The sequence below is a fragment of the Rhea americana genome, unplaced genomic scaffold (genome assembly GCF_003343005.1).
Source record: "Rhea americana isolate MKP2758 unplaced genomic scaffold, rheAme1 scaffold_93, whole genome shotgun sequence".
Taxonomy (NCBI): Eukaryota; Metazoa; Chordata; class Aves; order Rheiformes; family Rheidae; genus Rhea; species Rhea americana.
Window position 1 is genome coordinate 1,784,557 of NW_028187122.1, and position 27,353 is coordinate 1,811,909.

General features: G+C 40.3%; 1 protein-coding gene across 2 annotated transcripts in view; it reads left to right on the top strand.

Annotated features, from left to right (window-relative positions):
* WDFY4 (WDFY family member 4) overlaps window positions 1-27,353 on the top strand; it is a 142,009-nt gene that overhangs the window by 63,299 nt on the left and 51,357 nt on the right. For both annotated transcript variants that reach the window (XM_085324754.1, XM_085324753.1), the window contains exons 39-42: window positions 14,024-14,101; window positions 14,976-15,179; window positions 16,009-16,060; window positions 18,198-18,364. In XM_085324754.1, the coding sequence (XP_085180880.1) occupies window positions 14,024-14,101; window positions 14,976-15,179; window positions 16,009-16,060; window positions 18,198-18,364 (501 nt within the window). The remainder of the gene's footprint in view (window positions 1-14,023; window positions 14,102-14,975; window positions 15,180-16,008; window positions 16,061-18,197; window positions 18,365-27,353) is intronic.

The following is a 27,353-nucleotide window of genomic DNA, read 5'->3' on the forward strand; positions in this document are numbered from 1 at the left end:
ATCTCTCTACCTTGAGCAGGATTTGGTTCTTGATGTGGTGGCTGCTGTACCAATAAAGAAAAAATGGCTTAACTAAGGGTTGGTAAATGAAAATAGTGACTAATTAGGATAGTATCAAAATGTTTATAATGGAAAGCAAATGGGTAACGCTGAGGGGTGGCTGGAATTTGATTCAATGTCATATTAGGGCCTCTTCATTTCAAATGTAGCTATTGGGGAGAAAGATGGGTGATGTGTAAGAACTCTCTCCTATTTATGCTTACTTTCTTATTTCTTTCTAAATTTCAAGAAATGCTAAGTCTTTTCAACTATTTGAAAAATTAGAGCAACATCATTTCTAAGTCTGGTAGTAAGCTAGTTGGGCTAATATGCTTTCACTTGGAATGCCAAAATTAAAAGCTATGTATTGTGTGTAGAATACAAACAAAGTATTTTCTATGCTGAGAACAAACTGCAAGCATTAAAACTGTCTGATGTTATTAAATCAAACTTAAATAATGAGTTTCTTGCACTATCATTTCACATTTAAGGAATATTGCCAAATGTTAGCTATGTTTAAGCAAACAAAAGAGAAAGTGGCCCAACTTGCAGTGGATGCTGAGCACTTGTTACTGCTTATTACAATACTGCTTATTCCAGTGGAGAGTGTGAACACTCATAAGCTCTGTGCACTGGAGTACCTTTGTCAGATGCCTACAATTGGAAATGATGACTGTAACCTTTATCTAGGGGTCTTATTTTTGACCTGTCTTTAGTGATAGTAAGTTTAGCAAGTACTATAGTGTGATTTTTGCTTCCTCTCAAGCATCTTCTGTGTTCCTTAGAGAAAAATCTTCAGATACTGGCTCCTACCTTTGCTGCTGCTAGTTATGGACACAGGTCCTACAACAAAGGGCACCTGACTGAAACACTGAGATAAAAGGAAAAAGTAGAAATATAAATTAGAGAAAAGCTTTAAAACATAATCATAAATCATTTTCAAATAATAATCCTTGCTTTTACTCAGTTAAACACTGTTGTTCCTAATTGAGGAGAACCTCCTGATAAAGTTGGGAATGATGCAGGAATTCAGGCTGGATTTCAGAGCTTTGCTCACCAGAAAGAAGAAAAAGGTTGGTTAGTGGGATATTAATTCTTTTCATTTATTGACTGGAAAAAGGAGCTGAAGCAGTAGTAGTGTTTGCTGAGGAGAAAAAAAAATCTATTAACATCTATTAACTCTTTCCCTGTTGTCATTTACAAGGAAGCAAGAGTGCTTTTGAGACCTGATCTTGAAATGGGGGGGGGGGGAGAGAGTTCACTTTAGCCAAAAAAAAAAAAAAAGATTCACTTTAGCAAAGGATCTGACTCCACATTCCTGCTGTACTTTTACTCAGGGTCTCCAATACATCAGTGAAGCCGAACACCATTCCTTGCTATTTAGAGGACAAATATTGGAATTGGAGAACAAATGCAACTGTGTTTCACCTTGTCTGCCTGAATCCCTTTGCATCCCATGGTATGCTCTGAGCCTTGTCTAGAACATATGAACACTCAGAAGAGCCTGATCTCATTTTTAGGAGGAGAGGGGTAACATACTCTGTTAGTTGCTATCTTGTACTCTCTTGGAAGTCTGAGTAGCCATGCAGGAGCAAGAGGAGCATTGTACAAAGACTTTTCCTTAGGGCTTGCAGATGACAGAGTTGGGTAAATCTGCCAGTGGAAGTATCTGTAAGACTCCTGAATACATCGAAAAGGCTTCCAGTCCATTAACTGTCCTGTTTCAGAATAAGCGTTTTGATCCTTACCCCTACTTTTCCCCTTTCTCTTTCCTTCCATCTTGCTCTTGGAATCTACAATACCTATATTTAATTCTGAGGTTAGCAATAGCTAACTGGTGTTGGTTTTGGTCTCCTTTAAAAACTACAAGAGCCAGAAGGGACTATTACAATAACCGTATTTCAGTAAATTGTAAATCAGTCAACACTTCCTACCATGCAGAATGTCCTAAGGTTCTTCCTGAGGACAGGTATCTGAGCAGGGTTACCAGCACCTAGCTTTTAATTACTGCAAGACACTGACTCAGGGCTGTAGGTTGTTCCCTTTAGAGAAAATACAGAACCTCCTGAGTCTTACAGCAGGCCTGAACATGCCCTCCTGTTTTCATTCATTAGTTGCGTTCCTCTATGCCAGAGGGCTGAAAGAATGAAATAGAAAAGGTCTTTTTTTTTTTTTTTTCCATCTCAGTCTCCAGACTGATGAGGTTAACAGAAACCTTCTAACTTGCAATTGCATAAACAGAAACTTCACAGGAGCATTCTGGTCAGCAAAAGTACACTTGTGAAGATAATATTTACATACATACACACACACACGCATATATATATATATATATAGTGCCAGGATCTAATCTCCTCTGTGGTGATTTTGTCATGCTGTCAGTTGCCAAAGAATTTCTCCTAGTTCAAGTGGTATGGGAGAATGCAGCCTTTGAACTTGTAAGATGTTTGAGCAGTTTAATAGATAGCTTTGTTTCTGTTTTGTAGGGTATCTTTGACTCTCAGCATGTCCCTCTAACATGTCACTCCAGAATTAATGGCAGAAAGCATTTAACAGCGTAGCTTTAGAAACTTGAAAATAGTAGGTGTGAAATGTGGCATGGCTGAGAAGTGTTTCATTTTCCTTAGCTAGCTTTTCAGTAACAGCCCTCTTGTTCTTTCTTTTGCAAGCAACAGCCAGATTGTTAAACCCAAAGTAAATCTATAAAGGGTGGGTGCATTAATGTGTTAGCAACAGCTGCTCTTGGCTCTGAGCGGATAACTCTGAAGTCATGAGCCCTCAGAAAAGACCTCTTGGCTGTGACTGAAGTCACTAATGGAGACAGAACCCATTTCAGCTGCTTCTGAATATTTTTCCTGATTTTTGAGCAGTGTGATATTTTAATATTCTCAGTTTTAATGGTGGCTAAGCAGTCCTGATGCATTTGCTGAAAAGAACGCGGAAGCTCATTAACTCATTTAGGAGAGCAAATTGTTTGCCCTTACCTTATTGTTGAGGGAAGAGTACGGTGGTATGGCCACAGACCACTTTAATTCTGCAGTTTTGTAACAACAGATATCCTTGATAAGGGTAACAGCAAATGTCTCTTGGACAGGCTTCACTAGAAAGTTATTTATCAGAGTTCTGTCTTTTTGATTAGATTCCCAAGAGGAAATATCATCTCAAATCTCATGGAATTAATGTTTCTTTTCAAGTCCAAGACAGACTGAGATGTGTTTCAAATGACATGTTATTTCAAAGTCTTTAGAATTTTTCCTTATTTTTAGATTTACAGGACATTTACTTTTTAATATCTTACATTTGTTATACTCACCAGGCTTTTCTCTTAGACTAGAATCTAAAAGAGTCATTGCTACAGAAAATAGCTTTTGCTTGTTACATCAAAGACCATAGATGATACTTTCCGTAGCCAGAGAAAAATTTTAAATTTTCACGTATAATCTTCACTGAGATATTTATATATTTATGTACAAACATGTGCGCGTGTGTATATGTGTATGTATATACACCTGCATGTGTATGTATGTTTACACAAACACATATGTATATATGTCTGTGTGTATATATACATGAGTATTTGTATATATATTTATATACACACACTGCTCATATACCTAACAGCTCTATTACTTCAACTGTGGGGATGATATGTTATATTTTGAGAAGTATTTGGGCATAAAATTTCCATTGGGAGTTGAGTTGCTAAATAAGGGTATAGGCTTAAATTCCTTCCTTGCTGGGAATGTAAATTTCTCCATGCAAACTAACAGGAGACTTTTTAATGTGCTTTGTACAGTGCTAGGACTGACTTACCTAGTGCGTACAGTAACTGCATCACAGATGCAGAATCGGCTTGAGTCCTGTCTAAGGAAGGACTCACTCCTGCAAGCCTATCAAGGGAGAGCACTGGGGCTTCATTTGCTCCTACTTGTCGACCTTGCTTCATGTGTATTGCAACCGTTTTTACTGGGTTCGTGTTGGGGTGGGATAAGGGGGAAAAGTGACCCATTCAGAACTAGTCTGCCTAGGTCATGTTCCCAAAGTTTTGGGTCAGGTATCTGTGTGCAAAAGTGTGTTTTAGAAGGTGTTTTAGTTTTAAACAGAGTTTTTCAAGAAGCGTGTAGTGTTGAACTGGAAGAATGATAGTTTGTCTCTAGACCCCTATTAGGGCATAGAAGATTCAGTCCCAGGATGCTGAAACAGTTAGCTCAAAACGCCAAGTTAGTGGGCTTGTTGACTTCTCCTGTAAGAATGAAGCTTTATCTCTACTTGACTGACATGAATTTAGGACTTAACCGTAGTCACCCAAGACATCAGTGGCAAAGCTAGCAGCCGAATACAGTGCTCAGTAATGGGCCAGTACTTTCAGCTGCTTCTTTCCTGCATCATTATTGCACCTTCCAATAACTGACTCTGAAGGCTATACTGACCAACATGTTTTTTTTTTTTTTTTTTTTTCCGTCTATACTAGACCCACTGCATCAGATGCAGAGAATATTTTGTTTAATGTGGGGAAGATGTAGGGCTGTGGGGTAATGAAAAGGAGAGAGAGGTTGAGCAAAAGTAATTTGCTTATTTATGGAAAACATTTGGGATGCAGAAGGGACAAGCTGAACATAGCATTTCCCTGTGGTTGAAATGAAGAAGCTATTTGAAACATCACAATTATTGTTTAAACAAATATCTTTCTCACCGATCACTCAGTCTTTTATCAGCTTTTCACATTAACGGAGTTAAAACAAGCAAACATTTAATGATATTTCCTTGAGAAGTGCATCATTTGTGTAACATCTTTATCTTAATAATAGAAGGATAATTAACATCACTAATTATCTAATTAAGTTCATTAAGCATCTACCAACAGTGCACTGTGAAGTTGACATTATGTTCTACTGTCAACAAATGCTTTGATTTCTTAGGAAGTAATTAAAATGTAAATTAGCATGCTATTAAATGCACAAGGGAAGTTTGGAATCAAATATTCATTTCCAAACTGCTCATAGTGCACATTTTTTTTTTACTTGAATGAAAGCAGACACTTTGCTATTAATGATGTATATTAAACAATTTCCATTATAATATTATTGTCCTGTTTAATAACTGATTCAAAGCTAAATTAGTGTGCTGCAGCAAGCTGGAAAAAGTTTCTTTAACTTTGAACAAAGAAATTTTTATGTCCTCTTAACCAGATATTTGAGATGTTCATTTATCATTTTCAGGTTACTTACAAGATTAAAGGAAATAATTCAATAGCTTTGCATTTTATGGTTTTATGTAGTTCTTAATTTCTTACCTAGTCTATTGACCTATCTGACTTAGAGTACAAATCATCAAACTTTCTGAAATGCATGAGAATTCATGCATTGATTGAAGATAACTGTTTTACAGAGAAGTTGAAATAGAAAGGTTGTTTAATGATGAATACAAATTGTTTGACTGAACTAGATTCATAAGCCAGTCACCCCACAGTCTATCCCTTACAAAACCCAAACCCAGTTGCTGCAAAAAGAGGTGTGTGACAGCGCAACACAGAGAAGAAAATCTGTCTTAGTAAAGTTGTTTCCCTCTTGAATTGTATCAGTTGCAGATCATCTTAAGACCTGAAGCACAGTGTGTAATATCCTTCCAAAACTTTCTGTGGATAAATGTATTTAGATAGTTTTTTTCAGTATTTTTAGACTCAGTGACAATCCTGTGGCAGTGAAGTCCCTCCATTTAATGCCACATTGTGTGAAAAGATGTTTTCTTTCATCTGTATCTTTTTTGGCTTTTTTATTCTTGCCTTTTAAGCTAGAGATTGTCTGGTTCAATTTTAAATTCACATATTATAGGATTTGATCCAGTGGAGTTTAATATTTAAAGTTGTTGGCATTGAAATCTCATCTTTCAAGAGCTGTTGGTTACACACTTTTATTTTCAGAGATCATGCCAAATGAGTTGAATTGTGTTGATGCGGATGAAAGCAGAGCTTTATTTGGATCTGGAGAAACCCTAGAAACAATTGCTAGCAACTGAAACAGAATTACTTTTCTTTTTGCTACATATATAGAAAGAAAAATCATTTTCCTATTTTTTTTGGTTCAGTTATGTCTATTTTAAGCAGGAATTTTGATGTAACATTTCCTTTACAATAAGAAGAAAATTATTTGAATTAAACTGCTCTATGTATGGATTGTTTTGATTTGACAACCTCAAAAGGTATTTCAAGTTGAATTAAATTTTCATTTTGTTTTCAAATGTTGAACCGAATAAACATTTTCATCCTCTATTTCCCACATGAAAATCATTTCTGATTATTTTTTTTTTTTTGTTAGTAATCAGGTTGTTCTATCTTTTCAAAGAAAAAGGATGCAATTTTTTTCATCCACACTATTTTTAATAGAATTTTTTTAAAGGAGAAGAGTTATGGCCAACTTTACTTATGAATAGGTTAAGAGTTTATATATGGTGTCTCTTTTTCCATGCAGGATGCAGGACAGAATGTGTATGGGAGTCCAGGTGCCAGCTGGAGAATTGACTGTGAAATTCTGTGAGAGAGCAGGGACCTGAAAATAGCTAGAACTGTGAACAAGATGGCAATATGTCCAAATAAAGAACCGGAAATCAGGAGAAGTCCTGGAAATCTCTACCAGATGAAGTTAACGATTCCTCTTAGATGAGGACATTGGTAGCTAGCCTGTGCAGTTAAAGGGGGGAAGTGAGGCCTCAAGAGTTGAATATTTTATCTCCAAGTCACAGAAATCATTCCCAGAGACAGGAATGAAGAAAGGTGTCTCATCTCCCAGTGTGTGGGTATGGGTTTTTTTTTGTTTGTTTTTCTTTTTTTGTTTTGTTTTCTTTTGCTATTAGGAGATGACTGACTTGTTCTTGTAGGAATTCATCTTTAGTGATACTAGCTTCTGTAGGAGTGTGCATGTATGTGTATACATACATATAAATCGTTGCTGTAGAAGCAGAACTATTTCTGTGCTGCTGGAGTTTAGCTGATAAATACAGAGTGGAAGTCTCATCACGTGTACATCATACTTCTGGTTTATCTTCTTGAAAGCCACCCCTGTGTGCGGGTGCATTTATGGCACACTGAAATATGGAGCTTTTTCTCATTAAGTTTGCTATTCCCCAGCCAACTGGCAATGCCAGGAATACATCCATGATCCTTAGGAGCAGTTGGCACTGTGCATTAGCCTCCTAGCGGGTTGAGGCACGAAGCTTACTTGCAACACTTAACTGCTGGAACTACAGTCTGTTGAAAAGCTAAATGAATTTTGGCAAAGTAACAATAACATCCACATGGTGATGACAGTGTTGTGCTTCATAAGAGCCTGCAGACATCCCTTAGTGTGGAGAGTGCGTACTAAGGACTAGGGCAAAGTGCTCTTTGATCTGCTAAGAAAAATGTTATCTGTCTTAGCTTAATGTTTATTGCTTGGTGACTAATGAAACAATTTTTCTCCTTATGAATTAAACTTAAGGGCTTCCCAGTGCATAGTCAATTACTTGAAAAGCAGTTTGGTCACAAAATGGATGGCTTATCATTTGCACTGGATAACAGAATATCTGGCCTCCGATTCACCATCCCTGTTAGATTTAATACCAGTGGCAGATTTGGTTGTTGCTGGAGGTAGTAACTTTATCCCTTGCAGCTGAATACAACGGGGTTGGTGAGTGAGGAGACCTCAGTCAGCTCTATTTAGTATAACTTGAATTCTTCTCTGTCAAAGAGCCCTGCCAGCTATAACTCTGTCCTCTGCTTGTGAGGCTGTTTGGAAAAAGGGCGCGTGTGACAACTGAAGTGGATATGACTATCTAGTTTCCACACCTCAAAGGAGTTCAGACTGAAGCACACTGCTGCCAGTCTAGCTCTGTAACTATTCAAGTCATAGCGGTTCAGGAATTCTTCGTTGATTTATACAGTCACCATCTAAAACCAAAAATAATTAATCTCTTTTTGTGAGAAAACATCTGCTGCCTGTCTTGGTCCACCCACACTGTGGGTGGCAGGAGATCTCACTCTGGCTAGAGAGCGCAGCCCGGAGGATGGAGCTGGGATATGGGGCTGCTGTGAAGGGCAGTACGGCACCCCAGGCGCATGCCATTCAGTGTTGAACTACTGTGAGACATACAAAACTGAAAATAAATATAAACTGGCTAAAACTGAAGAATTCACCCTTTGTAGAATGACATTTTCTCAATATTATTTCATTAAAGATGCAACCTTTCTGTTTAATTTGAAATGGGAAGGATGGTGTAAATATCAAACTTACGTTAATATCTCATATGACTTTTCTCATTCTAATAATTCTAATTTTCTGTTAACAAATTTTGCACTTATCTCCTACAGAGGTTTTAGCATGTTTAGGTGCTGTTGTTAAAACATCTAAGTATTGCATGTGTATTTGTGAGTTTATGTCTTAAAGACTGAGATAAAAGGCAAATCTAACCCCTCAGTAATAGACTCTGTATGTAAAAGCTGCAAAAGAAAGTGACTGATACTGAAAAGAAGGCAGTTTTGTTAATACTTAAACTCTGCTGCAGAAGCGGAGTCTGATAATAACACTAAAAAGACATTTTACCTGTAAACCTCCTTTACTTTAGATATCAGACCCATAAACGTTGGGGTAGTTTCACCCCCGGTCTCTTGTTCTTTCATAAATATGACTATAAATGGCCTCATTAGTCAAGCCTGGTTATAGCTATGATGTTGGCATCTTTGTGGTTTTTATAAACAGGAACTAGATTTGATACTTATTTTCTGTGAACATATCATAGGAAATCATGAAAGTGTTGCATTGCTTAAATGTAAGTATATGCCCAAACATATTCTGAAACACAATGTGATTTCTTGAGCTGAGGCCATCAACTTTGATTTTGCCATACACAGAATCAAAGTTGATTTTGCCATGCACAGCCTCTTTGCCCCGTAATGTGTATGCTATTTACGTGTGCTTTTTCTGTGCCCCTAAGAGAACCTTAGCTACTGTTCTGTTTTTCTGCTATGTCCTTTCTAAAGTTCTTTCTAAAAACCCAGATTGTGTGAATAGCTGTAATCAGATCAAAAAGCCTTCCATACAGATTTGTGACAGCCAGGTTGGGAGGAATAAGGAAGGGGGACTTTTCCAGCAGTATGAGATCTAATATCTGTCAAATCAACTGAGTTAGAATACAATATGGCACAAATAATGTAAGACCAGACACTCTAGAAGAGATTCCCAGATTAGTTTTTAAAGTTATCCCCCTGCTACAGTGTACCATCACCATGTACATCCTCTTCATCCACTTACGAAGTTTCAAATCAGTTTAGGTTGTTTTTGCCCTATCCCCAACCTCCTTCCACCTAGTTGTAGTGGCAGGATATTCCAGAAACTCTCTTGCCTTAATTTCCTTTTCTGTAAACTGGGGATAAAGACACTGACCTCCTTGAAAAGGACCTCTGAGATGTGTTGATGAAAAGTACTGTACAAGAATAAATATTTTATTACAGCTGCATTGCTGTATGAATGCTCTTACCATGTATACGTGTATATATACACATCTAAATATTTATAATACTTATTTAGCTCAGAAGAACTAAAGTCATAGATTTATATCACTAGTTCTAGTCCTCATCAACAGAGGACTTAAGCACACGCTTCAAAATATGCCTGTGAGTATTCTCACTCTCGTCTATGGGACTATGCACTTTCTTGAATTGGGCTGGTACGCTTGGCACTTTGAGGGATTGGGATACTTAGAAGTGCTCCCCTTGACTCTTCCAAATCCAAAAATATTTTATATTCAAGTTTGTTTATTAAGAACACATACACGTGCGTGTGGGAGGGGGCCTGTTCTGGAATACAACACGTAGGCTTTAATTCCCTAAAGTCTCAAAACATGGCTCTCCACTAGCATAATGTTTCTTTCCTAAAGAGCTGTGGCGTCTATGTCATGCAATGTGTGTTTATTATGGCAAGCCTGAATATTTATGGACTGTGGGAGTGTTAAGTGATATATTAAAAAAGAAAAATCAAGCATAAAATATTCCAGAGCTCAACAGCGAATTGTTAACTTAACTCACACCTCTTAACTTTTTCTATTTATAATCATCTCTTATTACAAACAGCCCTTCAGTTGCTTTATTGAAATGAATTATAGAAAATCCAGTCTCTGGATTTTTTTGGCATATCTGTGTGCCAGCATTTTTCTCCTTGCTTGTTTTACCTTTCCTCAGTTCTAATCACTTTCTTTTTTATTTGCATAAGGTCTCCATACAGCCTCAGAGGAAAGGCTTTTTGATTTTTGTTGTAATAGTGGAATAGCTTGTAAATTCCATCATATTTTCAAGCTATAAATATTGGCTAGGGAATCTGAGGCAGCAAAATGACCTAGTTCTACTTGCAACAAGTGCCTAGTCTGCGAAATAAAGACATAAAGCGTGGTACCATACTCCGATTTTGAGGCTAAGATGGCTCAGTATGGCCTCTTAATCTGATCTTCCTAAACACAGGTTGTATTTCTAACATTGACATCTACTTTTCTGTAGATGACACCCAAACCTTGTTTTATGCCATACAGTATTAAAAATTACCAAAGTCAGTGTATCCCTTCTTGTTCAAGATGAATATTATAGTGTGGTACTGTTGTATTTAACTTACTGCATAAAGTGTTGCCATTTGAAAGGATAACTGTTTACAATGTGTGATTTTAGGTTTTTTATTTTTAAAATAGAAACTGTTTATTTGTAATAAAGTACAAATTTTCTACTAGTTGTTCATTAAATATTTGTCCAGTTATTCTCACTGAACATTTATTCTGTCTTTACTGAAACTTTTTTCTGGTTATGTTTTGCTCTGTTACAGTGATCTCCAATTTTATTAGCTCTTCATTTCATTTTATAGCTAGATGCTTTTTTGTAGGGATGATCATCTTGGAAATGTTTATCTGGTTGAAGATGGCTAGCTATAGCACATTTGGAAGCCTAAATGGTCAGTCTTCAGTTAACCAGAATTGACTGGCAAGATTTGTCCCTTTTAGGACCCTGCATGTGTTTCAAAGTCTTGGAGCCAGGTCAGGGAAATTGATCAGAATTTTTCAGTGTGGGCTTTGACCTTATCTGGTCTGATCAGTGACCACAACTGAAATACAAAGTGTGAACAGCTTTGAAACAGCTGCCCGTAGAGCATTGACCTGGCCTGAACAGCCCATGAGTATCTGTAATGGTTGCTAATACATGGATGACTCTGTTATCTGTTTTAAATGGCTTTTACCCTATGTCCACATAAAGCTGGACTCTCGACTCTCTTGTACTGAGTCTGGCTCAACAGCATAGAGATGTTATTGCCTTCTAGGTCAGTCTTTATGGGAGTTTTATATGAATTATGGAATAGTTTTGTGAGGCCACAACTGTGATTACAGGTTTAATGATGCTTTAAACAAACAAAAATGTAATGACTTTCATCAGTGTAAAACAGGAGCTTCCTGCAGGGAAACACCAATAAATGTGACTTCACGGCAGGGGTACAGACCTGGCTGGCAGCCAGCAGTAATCAGCACACCACGTAGACCTTGTGTGTTAACTTAATTATAGCACAGCACAAACAGCAGCTAGGCAGTTTACTGTGAGGAATCACTGCCTGCATGGCACAAAGTCCGTGCATTTAAAAGTTACCCATCTGATCCATGGCTTTAGGTAGTGAGAGACTGGGACTTTCATGGCCAGCTCAGCTCAGTACTGTGGCTCACTGCAGTCTGATTTACTGACTTTTGTCAGAATCCTTTCAGGGAAACTGGTGAGAGCAAAAGCCTTTGCATAGCAGTGGGGATACTTTGTAATCTCTCCTTTATAAACTCTGAACAGTTTTTGCCTTCCTTGCTGCTACTAATCCTCAGAAATTTGTCAAAGGAACAAATTCTTCTGGTACTCTTTGCAGTGTGGATGGTGATTAGCTACCTTGACTCCTTTTCTTTCCATCTTATAGCTTTGGTGTACCTTTTGCAAGTTCCTGGAAAGGAGCAGCAATCTCTTACTGTCTTCAAAATAATCTTCAAGTAAGGCTGCATCCTCCCTGCATGTGTTTGGCATGTGGAATGGATATTTGTGCTTATGTGGATGTTAGTGTGACTACTGGGATTCTGTGCGTTTTGGTAGTGCTTAGGAGCATCATCCTGAGTCAGGACCCCAAGTGCTGTACATTCGGGAGAAGAAATAGTTGCTCTTCCAGCAAAATTTTAGTTTGGAAGATATTAAAGCAAATGCATCCAGAAAGTGAAAAATGACATCTGGTAGTTGTAATAAGAGAGCTAGAACCTTTCTTCAGGAAAGATCCTGTCAAGCAGGAGAATTTATACCTGTGACTGTGCTAGTACAAAGGCCTTAGTACTGTGCTCCCCTCAAGGAACTACTCTGTCAGCAATCACATGAAGAGATATGGAGCAGGGGAGGGTATGGACAGGGCAGTTATCTTTATACTTCTGTAGAAACGTGTGAGATGCATCACTGTAGAACAGTCCTGCAAGTGTCAGCCCGTTAAGCTGAATCTTGAGATGGTTCTTCAGCAGTCTTTATGCAGTAAGATGAAACAAGCCATTAGCTTACTTAGCAGTTACTCAGTACTTCAGCTGGACACACAGACCTTCAATACCCTTTGTCTCTAATCAGGCCAAAAATGTCATGAGAACAAGTGCTTTACTTCAAGTCTCTTTGGGACCCAGAAGTTCATACATGGCTAGGAGAAAGGGGGAGCCAACCCAGCCTTTTCAAAGCTGGAAGCTTGTCTTTGATTAAAATTTAACAGATTATTTGAGGAACTAATATGAATGAATATTGTAGGTGTGATTTTGTTCTTACTTGCATAGTGCTGGTTTGGCACCTGAGTGATTCTATTGAGTTTAATAATATTCCTGCAAATCTTTTCAAAAGGGAGGCTCAGATAGGAATTACTGGATGAAATTTTCTGGTTTGTGTTTTGTAAAGGTCTTGGCCCTGTGAAACTTGTCACCCTAAATCTATAAAAATGTGGGTTTCATGAAGTAGTTAAGAGGAGAGCCAAACCATTTTATTTCCCTAGCCCCTGAATTTAAGGATTTCACCACACTGAGCATTTATTCATGATCTTAGCCTGTAGCTCTGTGAGGTTAGGTCTCTGTTTTATGGTTGGAGAAGTAGAAGTTCTGAGCAATTGCACATCTTGCTGAAGAAAAATATAACAGGCAGTTGGCAGAATGGGGAGTGCAACTCATAACTCTTGACAGCAATTCATCAGCATCTTGGACTTGCACAGAGACCCTTTTCCTGAGAAGTTCATTCAAGCAAAATAGCAAATGAAATGTATGAGTGTTATGTGGGTTCACTGTTCTGTGAGTCTAATGTATTCTGGAAGGAAAGGTGGCCAGAAAGTCTTGCCAGATAGCTCTGGGAGACGTGCATTTCCAGAGGTATCCCAGTGGTACTGGGGTTTAGGCCATGTCTGTGCTGTGTAGTAGAGCAGAAACAGTTAGTCTGCCTGTCTCCTTGCACTGGCACAGCTCCACAAGCTTCCACAAACTAGCTCAGAGATCTCTGCATCACATTCCCATTAAGCAGTGTATTTATACTGTTGTTGCTAGTGGACTTAGGCTCCCAAATCTGAATGATGTTTTTGGAAACAGTTGATTTCCAGTCTGCAAAATTGGAACTCTGACCATTCTTTTGTCTGTAGTTTCTATTAATACAGCAAGGAACAGGAATATAGCTACAAACTCTGGATCCTGATCTCAGTTTGAGGTCTCTACAACAGATAATTGTCTTTTATGCTACCTGTAGTACTAACTAATTCACTTCCAAAAGGAGTCTTAATCTCATTTACTGTTCTCTCTCTCTTTCTGAGCAATTCCACTGAGCTCCCAGACGTCGACCATATTCCCTAATTATTCCTGCAAATGGATTAAGAGCAACTAATGCTTATTTCTGCCCCCCTCAGAACTTATACTTGCAGCACCTGGAATTTGTCTGTTCTGATGTTTCTTCTAGGGATTTGTGTCATGTATAGAAAGATACAGAAGAAGTGGGCAGGAGCTGTATGCTTCGTTATACAAGAATCACATACAGGTAAAGAACAGGAATATCATGTGACATGTCTGGAAGAGTATCCTTCTCACATCTTTTGGACTACCGTGAGAGATCAAACATTTCAGAAGTGAGATGAATAAAATGCCTGTAATGGGTGTAGTGGGAATTCTTGGCCCAAGAAAGGTAAAAGCTAGAAAGTCAGTACTTGTTGGTGGCCTCACCACTGAAATGTGATGTGCTTTGTAAGCATCACTCACAGATCAGATTGCAGATCTTCACTTTAAGAGCCTTTTTTAAGAATAAATTATTCCACTTTTACAATAACAGAAATGAATGAGAACTTTGACTTTTTTTTTTAATATCTAGTAACATTTTTCAAGAAGACTCAAGCTCATACCTAGTAAAATCTCACAGGTACATTTATATTTCAAGAGTGGCTATCAGGAAACAAGTTTTTCATTTTTTGAAATACTCCTCTTTCCTTTCGATTGATACTTTAGGGACCCCCCGTCTCTCTCCCCTGTAGACTGTGCTTTCAGTGAACATTTTTGTTGCTGTTTGGCACAGTTTCCAGGTAAACCTGAAGTGAGTAAATCTGAATATTCTTCCATGATGCTGTTCTCCTGGCTCACTGCTTTTGAGTTGGAAATCTAATGAAAAAAAAGCCATTTTCAAGGAGGTTTGAGATTATTATATGCTTATGTTTGTCGCTGTATCTTAACCTGACTTACAGCAACTCCCACAGCACTTTTTCAGTGGTCAGAGACACCTATATTTCCTGGGTCAACAGTGCTCCCTCTGGAGCAGTCCCATCTGGCAGGTTGGGTAGATTCCTTTGGATCAGTGGGGTGATGCCACCACTGGACACATTGGTAGGGAAGTGTGCAGGAGTGATTGTGGTTCTGTCCCATAGATGCTGCAGTGTGGTTACAGCAAAGCAGCCAAGGACTGGATGATACTTGAGGAACAACTTTTCTACAGAAGGGGCCCATGGGGGAATGAATCACGGTCCTTAGATCCACGATGGATTCTTGACTGGTATGAGGGGCCTGCACGAATGAGGAAGAGGATTCAACACACAAGCGCCAGAGCAGCAATGAGGCAAATGAGGAGTGAGGTAGGAAGAACCTGCAGGAGGTGCACAAATCTGCGGCTCTTGCCAATGAGCCCAGAACTCACTCTTTCCTTTGATTCTTGTCATCTGACCTTCAATATGCTGTGCCGTGTGTGGGGAAACTACTGAACCCATCTGCTTTCAAGGAGTAAAGGGTCTGCAACGTGTTAAGCAGCCACAGAATGATTTAACCTCTTTTGTGATATAAGATCTCCTGAGACAGGTGAGAGTATAACGCAGCTGTGCTGTCCTGCTTCTAGTATTTCACAGGTACAGCACTTCTCAATGTGCCCAACAGAGTCCAATCAGAAGGCTGCACTGTCCTGTTCATCTTAAGCATATTAGTAGTGGTAGAACTGGTTATGATCAAAGAACAAGAGCTAGAGTGGTTTGATCTAGGCATTGAACTGTTGATACAGGATTTTGATGACTGCTTTTCTCTGTAGTATCTGAATGTCAAATCCTATGAGCCAGAAGCTGAATGACTTAGTGTATTTTTTTCAGGAGCTTCCAATCTCAATGGCATTTTCACTTCTTACATGAAGCATGAATTATGCCAGCTTTCTGTGGACAGGATTATGAGATTTTTATCCTGGAACTGACTTCATTCACAGATCTCTCTGAGAAAGATAGTCCCTTCCATTTTGCTTGATTGTTGGCATTTATTCCTACTTTAAATTCTTTCTTTAGGTCCTTTCAGATGTATTTATTTGACTCTCCAAGGCATTTATTTGCTGTATAGTTCTAAATCTGTGTTGTGGTCTGTAGCACAGTTCTGTGTTATGTTTACCTGTCTCTGTATCCCACCTTGGTCATACTATTCTCTTTTCAGGTTCTCCTAGCCAACAGAAATGAAACAGCCCTCACTGCTGAAGAAAATCCAGGTAAACATTTAAGGTTAAATTACATGATAGAAGAGAGTGGACACAAAAAGACAAACAGTTGGAATTAGCAGATGGAGCCCTGGGTCAGAATTTAGGCTAAGGAGAAAAACTTACCAGCATTCTGGTTTAAAAGATCACTTTAAGCCTTTTGGACAAGACTGATGTAATTGTTTATATTTATATATTTATATTTATTTATAATATATACTTGTTATATAATTGACTTCAGAATTTGTTGCTCTCATATAGCCCCTGGAAAGATCTGGAAGCAAAAAAGCCATCTTGAAATGATACATAGGGCATCTGGGAACTTGCTAAACTGCAGAAGTGTAGACTCCCCACTTCCTTTGTAGAAACTTCAGTTCTACTTCTAAAATACTATTTAAAACTAGGTGATATATGACTCAGGGAAATAGTAATAGGAAATTATATTAACAGCTGTTTTACCTGCTGGAAAACAGCTCTGCAGAGAAGGATCTTGGAGTCCTGGTGGACAGCAAGTTGACCATGAGCCAGCAATGTGCCCTTGTGGCCAGGAAGGCCAGTGGTCTCCTGGGGTGCACTGGGAAGACTGTTGCCAGCAGGTCGAGGGAGGTGATCCTGCCCCTCTCCTCAGCCCTGGGGAGGCCTCATCTCGAGTCCTGTGTCCAGTTCTGGGCTCCCCAGTACAAGAGAGACATGGAGCTACTGGAGAGAGTCCAGTGTAGGACTATGAAGATGATCAGAGGGCTGGAGCATCTGCCCTACGAGGAACGACTGCGAGAGCTGGGCCTGTTTAGCCTGGGGAAGAGAAGCCTGAGGGGGGATCTTATCAATGTGTACAAGTACCTGAAGGGAGGGTGTCAAGGGGACGGGGACAAACTCTTTTCAGTTGTCCCATGTGACAGGACAAGAGGGAATGGGCAGAAATTGAAGCACAGGAAGTTCTGCCTGAATGTGAGGGGGAATTTCTTCCCTGTGAGAGTGACAGAGCACTAGAACAGGTTGCCCAGAGAGGTTGTGGAGTCTCCTTCTCTGGAGATCTTCAAGGCCCGCCTGGACGCAACCCTGTCTAATATGCTCTAGGTGACCATGCTGAGCAGGGAGGTTGGACTAGATGATCTCCAGAGGTCCCTTCCAACCTTATCCATTCTGTGAAATGACAACCTTCCAGGAATATGGATAAAACAGCACAGAGTAGAAAGAAAGAAAATTAACAAACTATATTGTTTTTCAGGGTTTAAAGCAGAAACATATTTTTCAAAATATGATCGTTATGTCAACATTTTTCATTTTCCAAGGCCAGGTTTTCTATTACAAGCAACATTAAAAAATGAAAGAAGAGTGGAAGTTTGAAATATGGTAGAAAAGTTGATAATTTTTTCACAAGAAAAAAATTTGGAAAATTTGTGAGTTCAGGCAATGTCAGCCAAGTCTCAGGCTGTGGATTTCGGCCGCAGTTATGAGTCCTCCAAGTCAAGCTTCTAGTGTTCGTTGTTGGAGTCACACAGTACTGTTGTATCCTTTTTGCTGTGATATGGCCTAGGAACTAACTGAGAATGGAGTCTGTTGTTCTAGGCTCTGAATAAAACTGAAAACTATCTCCTCATCAAACTTCTTGCAGTCTGCATCAAAAATCATAGGAGAAGGCCCATCACGGGTGCACTGTATGTGTGTCTGTACAGCACTGCATGAATTTGCAAAAGTTGGAGCACAGCTTGAGCAAGTTATTAGTGGATTGTCTCTGCTTGGATTCTTTTAAAGTCCTACTCAGTGCATGTCCTCAAAAGACTGCCATTTTCAGTTCTTCCTAATTTTGTATGAGTAGTTTAACAGCCTCTTTTTTAATTATTTATTAGAAAATCAGCCCAATACAGTGCAAAAATGGGAATAAATTCATTTGATCGACATGATTGAATCCTCAGTGATTACAAGAATTTGATTTAAATTATAACTGACTGCAGGGACCTGTTTTTAGTTCCCTGAACTAAGCATCCTTCCATAGCAGTCACAGATTTTACTGCTGTCTTGCCTGGATTTTGCAGATAAATAATGCTGTTTCCCAAGGTAGAACAGATTGGGTGAAAGTCGAAATTACAAATGCTTTTGGTGTCATCTGGCTGCTACTAAAACTGCAATCTCTTTTCTATTGGTACAGGAAAGCTGATGTTAAATGGAGCAGAAAGGGAGATGGATGAGAAAGGAATGGATTGTAACCAGCTAACATTCTTCCCTGCCCTGCATGAAAGTTTCCATTCAGAAGACTTCTTGGAGCTGTGTGTGGAGAGACAGATTATATTGCAGGAGTTTGCAGACACTGAAAAGGTACTAAGATGAGCTGGAGAATTTTTTTTGTGGGGAGATAGCATTTTATAGGACAAGTTGGATGTGGAGGCCTGTCCGTTCAGTTTAAATTTTGGATTAAGTGGATTCGGTCTACAGTAAGCGTCATCAATACCCGTTTCCTTAGAGCACTTCTAATTTTCCAGCCTTTTTGCAAACTCATATAAAGACTTTTTCTTGAAGAACATTTAACATTAGCTCTTTGAAGCCAGCTGCAAAGATGCTGGGCATGTGTCCAAGGGATTCTGGTACTTGAGAGACAGCATCCTCAGGTTTTACCTAAGCCAGGGCAAATTCTGAGAACTTGAGCTTCCTACCCTGTTTCAATGCCTGGGCATTGCCTGGATCATCTCTGGAAATGTGTGACAGTTTTAGGTAGCTGGTAGTTCAGTGACATTAAATATCTCTTCCTGCTGAAGGCCAGTTAATGTTTTCTTTCTCCTTTCTCATGCCTTATTCTTCTCCAGCTCCCTGCGAGTAATGGACAGACCCTGTCCTCTAAAATCACAGAGGCTTTCCCTGCATCCTGTTTGTGTAATGCTTCCATAGCATCTCCTGTAGTCAAAACAGTGCTGGTACTTCTTTGCTCTTATACTAGACTGGACACCCTTCTCCTAGGATTCTTCCCAGCATGAGGAAGAGGCAGATACAGGAACAGCAGGAGGATGTGAGCTGTGGAGTAGATAGAGGTGGCTCTGTTAGGGAGCCAGTAACTTCAGTGTGATAGTCTCAATTTAATCCTTTTTCACAAAATGCAGCAACCTGACCTCTACTGCCTGGTTAGTCCCCACAGTGACTACTCAAAACCAGATCCTTGATGCTGGATATATGCTGCACATAGCTGTTTTCCCTAGGGTTGTGAGAGGTTGTCATAAAGAGTAGATCTGGTCTCATTCTGTGATCTTTTGGAGTGTACATTTCTCTTTTAATGGCATCTTTGCCCGTCCTGACTCAAGAATTAGCATCCCATAGTGGAAGGCACGGCTTAGACTTAAAGCATACAGATGTTGCTGTCAAAGTGCTTTGATGACTGCATGTCAATATAGAAATAGACATTTTATTTTTGTCTCAATATTATTGCCAAATTTTCTTGTCATTTTGCCAGTGTCCAGGGATTACATTCTTGTTCTCCAGTATGATGGTTTTTCTCATCCTATTAGAACTATTAGAGTTCTTGGTACTCAGTATGTGTACACAACATAATTCATTCCCCTGCCCCTCCTCCTTTTCCCCCATCCATACCTCTCCCCAGCAGAAGGAGACAAGCATGACTATGTGAGGCATGTTTTCTGTGTGCTGATCTCATTTTGAGCCTTCAGGCTGTCTGTCTCTTCTCCATGTAACTCCACAGGAAGCTATCAAAAATGCCAGGCATGCTTTTTCCAGCAGCAGTCACCGTGTTGCCGAGCTGACAGAAGCATTAAAAAAAGCAGTAGGGGGTGACATTAGCCGTCCTGCACTCACTTAGTGCGCTGCGGTCCTGCCTTGTAAATGGCTGCCTCGTGAGCTGTTTGCACTTCAACCAGGCAACCGGAACCATCTTACCTACTGCACTGCACTGAGAAGCCATCGCAATGCTTTGGCAGCTGCTGGATTGATTTCTGGAACACAGAGACAGCCCTCATCTGGAAAGTGGTTGTTGCTTTATAATGTCACCCAGTACTACTTTTTTGCATTACTATCTAATAGGCACTTCTGTACATATTCAGATGTGTGAGGTGTTTTTTGGTAGAAGTTAGCAGATTGAATGTTGATGACATTGTTGACTCAGTGTTTATTTCCAGCAAGACAAAACAGGAGAACACAGATGCAGGTAGGGGATTGTCGTGCTAATATCATCTAGTCATTTGTTTTATCTTGCTTACAGAATAGAATACAAAACCTTTCTAGGCACTGCTGTGAAATAATTTCTACTGTCTTGCCCATCTCATCTGCACAGCCCTATTATGTCTGGGCTATCCTCACCTATGTAGTGAGTTCTCAGGATTCTCTGAGGGAAGGAAATAAGATTGAGACTCCTAGTCTCTCCTCTGAAGACATCCTATTCCAGATGCAGTGTCATTTCCAGTCATTCAAGGCTCTGTGCTGTTCTTTTCCTATTTCTTTACTTACTCTGCACCAGTTTCCCCTAGTCCTCTATCAGCTTTCAATAATCAGCTGGTGCCAGATCCAAAAGCCAAAAACCTTATATGCAGTGCTGGTGAAATGCAAGATACAGAGGGTCATTGTTGTGTTTGGGCTCTGTGGTGGTATATAAAAAGCAGGTGAATGGTAAGAGGAGCCACAGGCATGGAAGGAAAGGTTATGTGCCTGTGATACAGGTGATGTTACACAACATGCGCTCCTGCAGGGCTGTGCAATAGAAATGCAAATATGAACCTGCCCTGACCTAATCTATCAACTTGCCAACTAAAACCCAAGTCTAGCCCTTTAAATAACTTTGGCTTATTAGCAGAGACAGAGAGATTGTATTCCTGTATCTGCAAACTGAGACCTCAACTGCAAGATTGCTTCTCTGATCTTTAGCAGCCTAAAGTATTCCTACCAAGTTGTTACTGTGCAGCTAGTATGTTACAGATGGGGAAGGTGTGGGAGGCTTGGGGAGTGAATTTGCTGTAGAAATTCTTAATTTCAGAGAAAAGTAAAGCTGTGTCTGCCAGCAAGTCATTGGAGACAGTAAGAAATCCAAGCAGCTGGGGTAATGAATCTAAAGTTAACAAGGGGGCATGGCCTAGCAGAAATCTGGGCACAATGCCTTTCCTTAAAGGAGGGGCTGGGGAGAGCACAGGAGATGCCAAGGACAATAATAGAAGTGACTAGCATAAATCAGTTAAAGAGGGAGAGGGATACATGGCTGGAGGAAAATTGCTTATTGAAGAATAGGTACAACTGAAGGAGGGAGCAACTGCGAGGCTCTGCATCTGGGACGGGCAGAACTGCCCAGCTGTGCGTCTGCTTGGCAGAGCCAGTGTTTTTAGGGACATTGCACATACACCTCCTAGCTACACAAGACATTAAGGAGCACTGTTACAGTTTATCCTAATGCAAGGATGCAGCAGTAAAGAACTTAACATGTGCTGTAATGCAGCAGAGAGAGACTAGCTGTTGTGATCAAAGCAGGGATTAGGAAGCCAGGTCCTTGGGGCAGTCCATTTCCCCTCTCTGTGCCTCAGTTCTCCCTCCTTTTTACAAGAGCAGGCACATTAACAGCAGCCCCACTGCAGAAAGAAGCGGTGCTGAGCATTAGTTAAGAGTTTGCAATGCGCTTTCAGACTAGAGCGCCCAAAGAAAGGCAGGACATTGCAGATGATTTCTTCTATGACACGCCTTGTCCAGGTGTTCTGCTGGAGTAGAGGGGGTACTGGGAGCCCCTTCCCCAGCCCCCCCATCATGGCACAGTGAGCAACTAGGTGTAAAAGGCAGCACATTCAGCCAGATTGCTAGACACGCACCCACACACCCCTGCTGTTTCTTTAGTGTTCACCTTGATGAAGAAAGTTTTTTGACTTGTAAGGCTGTAGCTGCCATCTGGATCTCTGCAGAGATCCTGTCACCCCCTGGGGCCATGACTGCCACCTCTAGCTAGCACAGCTGATCCCCTAACAGTCCCTTTCTGTACAATGATGCAGTGTGGGAGAGAGCAAGCAGACTTTGCTGTGGTTATTCCTGAGAATCAAGGGAGCTGTGGGAAGGGCGTGAACTTGAATGAACTGACCTAAAGGGAGAGTTAAAGGCTCACATTAGTTTTTGGCAGCATTTTCTGTTTGAGAGGAGCCTGCAGTGAGACAGAGACCTCTGGGTGTGCAAGAAGTATGAGCACAATCCTATTAGAACTGGCTTCCAGATGCTATCCTCAGTGAAGGGATGCCAGCCTCTCAGGCTGGCGATGGGCAGGCACAGATGGCAGCTTCCAGCATGGAAAGCAAGGGCAAAGAGCAGTCCTGGTGCCCGTGGCCATGTAAAAGGCAGGAATCTTCTTCGTCCACCCCTTATTCCTCCCAAATATCTGATATCCTTTCTCTGCATCATTTGGAAAGTTGTTAAAACCTGATATCCGCACATGAAAGGAACACCTCCTGCGTAGGGGTGCTGTGAGGGAGAGAGGCTGGAGGGAAACTCACTGGCTACTTAAAAAAAAAAAAAAAAAAAAAAAAAAAAAAAAAAAAAAAACTTCTAAAGCAAATCTGTGACCACAGACCTTGTCCCCATCTCTGTGGTGATTCCATTGGTTTCGCTTAAGTCCCAGCAAAAGAAATTTGAACTGATGTTTGTGGCAGCTCAGGCGAGACCAAACTTGACCCTAGAACCCCTACCACTAAAGACTAGGTCAAGCAGATTAAATTTCCTTTGGTCATTGAGCAGCTGCAGAGGATGAAGCAACTTGTCATGTATTCTGAAGCAGTGATTAATGAGAGGCGTGTGCAACAGTTTCAAAGTAAGATGAGTCTTTAACAACAAGTAAACTAACAGACATTGCAGACATTGGCTTTGTGAGTGACACTGAGGCATGGACCTGTATGGGTCTCACTTACACTGATAACGTGTCTGTTTCCCTAGCAACATGTGGAAGCAACATGTTTTGTTTCATGTACTTGGAGTCATTTTAAACTCTGTGACCCTGAATGACACTGACCCAATTTGATAGATCTTTTGCAGCTGATGCAATCTGGGATTCCTTGATACACAGCAGAAAGGGTAGAAGATTTGGGATTACAGGTTTCATCTCTGTGATTCCCAGTACAGTGTTATCTGAATGTCTTGCTTTTATGAATACCATGAAAAGTCTTTGTAGCTTTTGCTCTCTGAGAAAGTGACTAGAGAGGGCTGTGAGTGTTTACAGAGATGCAAGATGTGGCAGTGAGGAGGAAGCAGGGGCTTGAAGTCAGGAAGTCTCTAAGCCGCTGGTTGCTGAGAGGGTACGTTAAGAGTAAAAATCACTCCATCCATAGCATGTTTTTTATACTCTTTCCTTAAGCTCAGAGAGGCAGGGTACCTGTTAGACAGACCTCTGGAGTAGCCATTCTTGTGCCCTTGTTCTGTAAAATGCTGTACTCAGGAGGTTTTGTGACTCGGGAAGGAGTGTTCTGGGGGGCATAATTTTGTGATTATAACTTTCTTGCATTGTATTTTTGCCTGGAGGAGCCATACTGACCTGCTAGAATCAGTAGGAATAAGTGGTTAATCTCGGTTGTTTTTGAAAATCCTGTAAAGGGTTATTTGTATGCTTGGACTTTCCATTTCTTTGGAAAACTGGCTCCTGAATTCCAGAATGGATATGCTTCTATGGCCGTTCGTTTACATACAACTAGATGCAGTTAAAAACAACTGTTTCAGAAATTAAAAAAAAAAAAGAGAAAACAAACCCAAGCCTGTAGCTTTAATTCCTTCATACATCAGAATGAAGAGAGCAATCAAGAGAAGCAGAGCCTTAGGCAATACCTTAGAAGGTAATTATTCAATTATTTTATGTCACCTTTGCTTCATTGATTAATGATTCTAGTAGCTGATGAACTGGACTCTGTTCTCTTTCAACAGAAAATGAAAGTTTTTATTTAATTTATGGTAATTTCAAACTGTCTGGTATTTCAGCTCAAGATCTTGTAGGTACAGAACTGTCCTGGTGGAGGTTCTCTAATACATCTCTTTTTCAGATCTTTCTTAATCACTCGGCATAAAATGAACCCTGTGCTCCAAATGGGAAGAACTGACTCAGCCTGTGGACTCTGCTATTTCTAGCAGTGCAGACATTTAATTCTGTTGAAGGTGATAACATGAAATGAAGAAATGGATTTGGCACTGGTTATTTCTACTGGCTGGACAGTGCAGGAGGCATCATATATTTGGGCTTAGAGTTAAGGTTTGAGAAAGAGAGGGTTGTGCTTTCTCTCATTCAACCAACCCCATTCCGTTTTGCAGGCCTATTAGTTTGTCCCAGTCCTGCCTCAAGTGCAGTCCCAAAGTCCTTACTAGTCCCAGACCATGCCAGTGGTCACCAGCAGGCCCTCTTCACAATCCCTGTGCCTCCCAGACACACACACATGATCTCTGGCGTGTCTAGTTTGAACTTCTCACTTGGGTAGTGTTTCCAGCACAGCTCGGAGACTGTGATATTGCAGTACTCCTGCTGAGCTGGAAATACTTTCCCTGTCAGGCTGATCTGCATACCTTCCATCTTGCATGCGGTGCAGCCACTTTTATCCAGAACAAATCTCCAGGAATTGTAGGATTTGAGTCCTGTTGACTGCTGCAAGGTATCTAGGCTATCAGCTGCAGTTCTTCTAGTGGTGTTCAACCTTTCTCGTTATATTAGGCTCTGCCCAGGTCTTCCTTGCCTGCCTCTTCTGCTCCCAACCCTTGTTAGCCTTTGTGTGTGCTGTTTTCTAGCAGCAATCAACTTTATCTCCTGCCCTGTGCTTGCCAGTGTGCAATTTCATACTCTCTGTGCAGCTGAAGAGTTTCCACTGGAGTGCTTTACCTGATTGCTATAACTCTATGATTAGAGAGTCAAACTGCTGGGCCTGGTGCCTTTCACTGTAATTCAGAATTACATAAGCTGCAGACAATGTTATACAGCACAGCTGAATTCGTGCTAGATCTTTTAGCTTCATTGGTATGTTAGTCCCACTCCTGTACAGTTCACGACTGACCTGACTGCTTTTGAGCTTTATCCTGTGTGCGTTTCAGTACTGTGTCTGTGGTTTGTGCTGTCCCTTATGCCCATTCCTGTTGGCTCTTTGGTCTTCCTCCTTCATATTCGGTACTGAGTCATGTCCCTGATCCTTTTTTTCTGCTCTGTCCACCCATTCTCCTTCACCCACACTTCCCTGCCTAGATCTACTTAGGCATCTCCCTTTTCATCCACTCTGCTTTTGTCTGTCCTTTCCTTCTGTCTGCCCAGAGGCCCCTGATAACCATATGTGCAAAAAAATTTTTTTAAAATCCAGAATTAAAGAGCTAAATTATGTAAATTGCTTTTTCACACAGAACAGAATGCTGGATTTGCTTAGGTAAATTTCTTAGAGGTCTGGATCTCAACTTTCTGTGTTCATTTAGCTATTTTATGTAGCTGCCTGATATTTCGACATTCAGTTACCTTCCACTTGGGAAGAAGCGATCTTTCTGCTATTTAATTACTTCAGGAAGCCCTTTGGTTTGCTAATGTGAGCAGAATTCCCCAGTATTCTCAGTGCAAGCATACAAGTCTCTAATCACATAATGGTGTGCAGGCACTCTGGTTCAGAGAGTCCTGCGGTGGGCATGTCCCCACAGAGACCAGTACTCCCATGGGATCCACAGGAGAAATGACTGAAAAATGCGAGCTTCCTTCTAGAAATAATTTGGAGTGAAAGGGGGAGTAGAAGGGAGAGACTTTGCTCAAATTTTCCCACAGAAGTCTTCCATGTTTTTTTATATTCACAGTGAAACTGTCCTTCTGTTCCCAGCCCATCCACCACAACTGAATTTTAAAATAATAACTCCATTTTATTTGTGAAAAGCATTGCTTTTCAGTAAAAATTTGTAAGTGTAGAAACAATATTTTTATTTCAATTATTTATAAATACATTTAATATTTATGCCCATTTTAAATATTAATCAAAATAATAATTGCCCTTCTGAATTTCCATTTTGTACAGTTTTCACTCTGGATTGAATCTAAAAAGAAACTTGTAACAGCTTCCCCAAGTTGTGCTGGTATCCAAGACTAAAAGCTTGCAGAACAGTGCAGGCCTGTTTCAGCCGACCTATGTCACACTGTGTTCGATTCGAGGTGGAGGCACGGAAGATTGCAGGTTTCTTTCCAGAAATCGAATGAAGTAGGAGCACAGGCAGAAAGCTAGACACACCCAGGCTTGGGAGAGCCAGACCTACTCTTTGTAACCTCATCACAGTAAGAAGGAAACTTCACATAAGTTACCAGAACCCGTGCAAACTCTGGGGCCATTCTTGCATTTGCATGGTAATACGGGGCTCCTGTTCTTATGAAATTTATCAGAGGATGGTCAAAATCACCGAGTCCTTAAGAGGGTAAGACTTTGTGATACTTGGCGTATTTGTCATTCAGTTCTGCCCAGAAGTTTGGTCAAGATTTCTGAACAATCTAACTTCTTCTGTCAGGTAAACACCTCTCAGATCTAGTCCCTGTATGTAGTTCCCCCTCTGGTCCTTGCAATTTGGAAGAGACTCAACTTGCAAAATCTTACATTTACCTCTAGATTTTATGTAGTTTAGGAATGTTGTGATTTGCAGGGAGGAGCTTGGCAGCAGGCAATTTTCTTAGTATGTTAAATAGTATTTTAATATTTTGGAAATGTTAATATTGTGTATTAGTATGCATGTTTGAAAGGACTTTTGCAAAGAGAATGAGTGTGCTCCATCTCAGGCTGGGCTAATAGGCTGGTGACTAGCTCCTGCCTCCCTTGCTGGGAATACAGAAGATGCTAGTTTAAATCCGGACTGGCCACAGCATAAGTTGATCTTGATCCTCCCAATTGACTACACTAACCACTGCACTGTTTGCTCTTTTGGAGCTAAGTATACATAGAAGACTGACTAAATAGTCAGGAAAAGTGAGCATCTTCATGCCTCTGGATGTTAAGACAACTCTTTTCAATTAATTCCTGTTTGATTTTAAAACCAAACTTGTGCTTTAGTTTTCCGCAGCCCAGACAAGTGCCCAAATCAGTGGCCTCTTCTAGTCTCTGTATTGGTCTGTTTCCCTCCTAGCCCATCTCCCTGTCATTGAAACTGTTGCAGATGAAAGGTTTTCTTTTCTTTATCAAAACTGGTCGATTCACAAGAAAATGTTCTGTGAACTGGCATATACCACTGAAGAACTATTTTGTTGAAAAATTCTCAGCATGTCTGTCTTGTAGGTTAGAAATTCCTCTAGTTTAAGGGCCTTCTTCAGGGGTAGAAAAAAAACACAGGAGATTGAGACTTAGTCTTAGGACACCGGGGGAGTGGTGTTTTG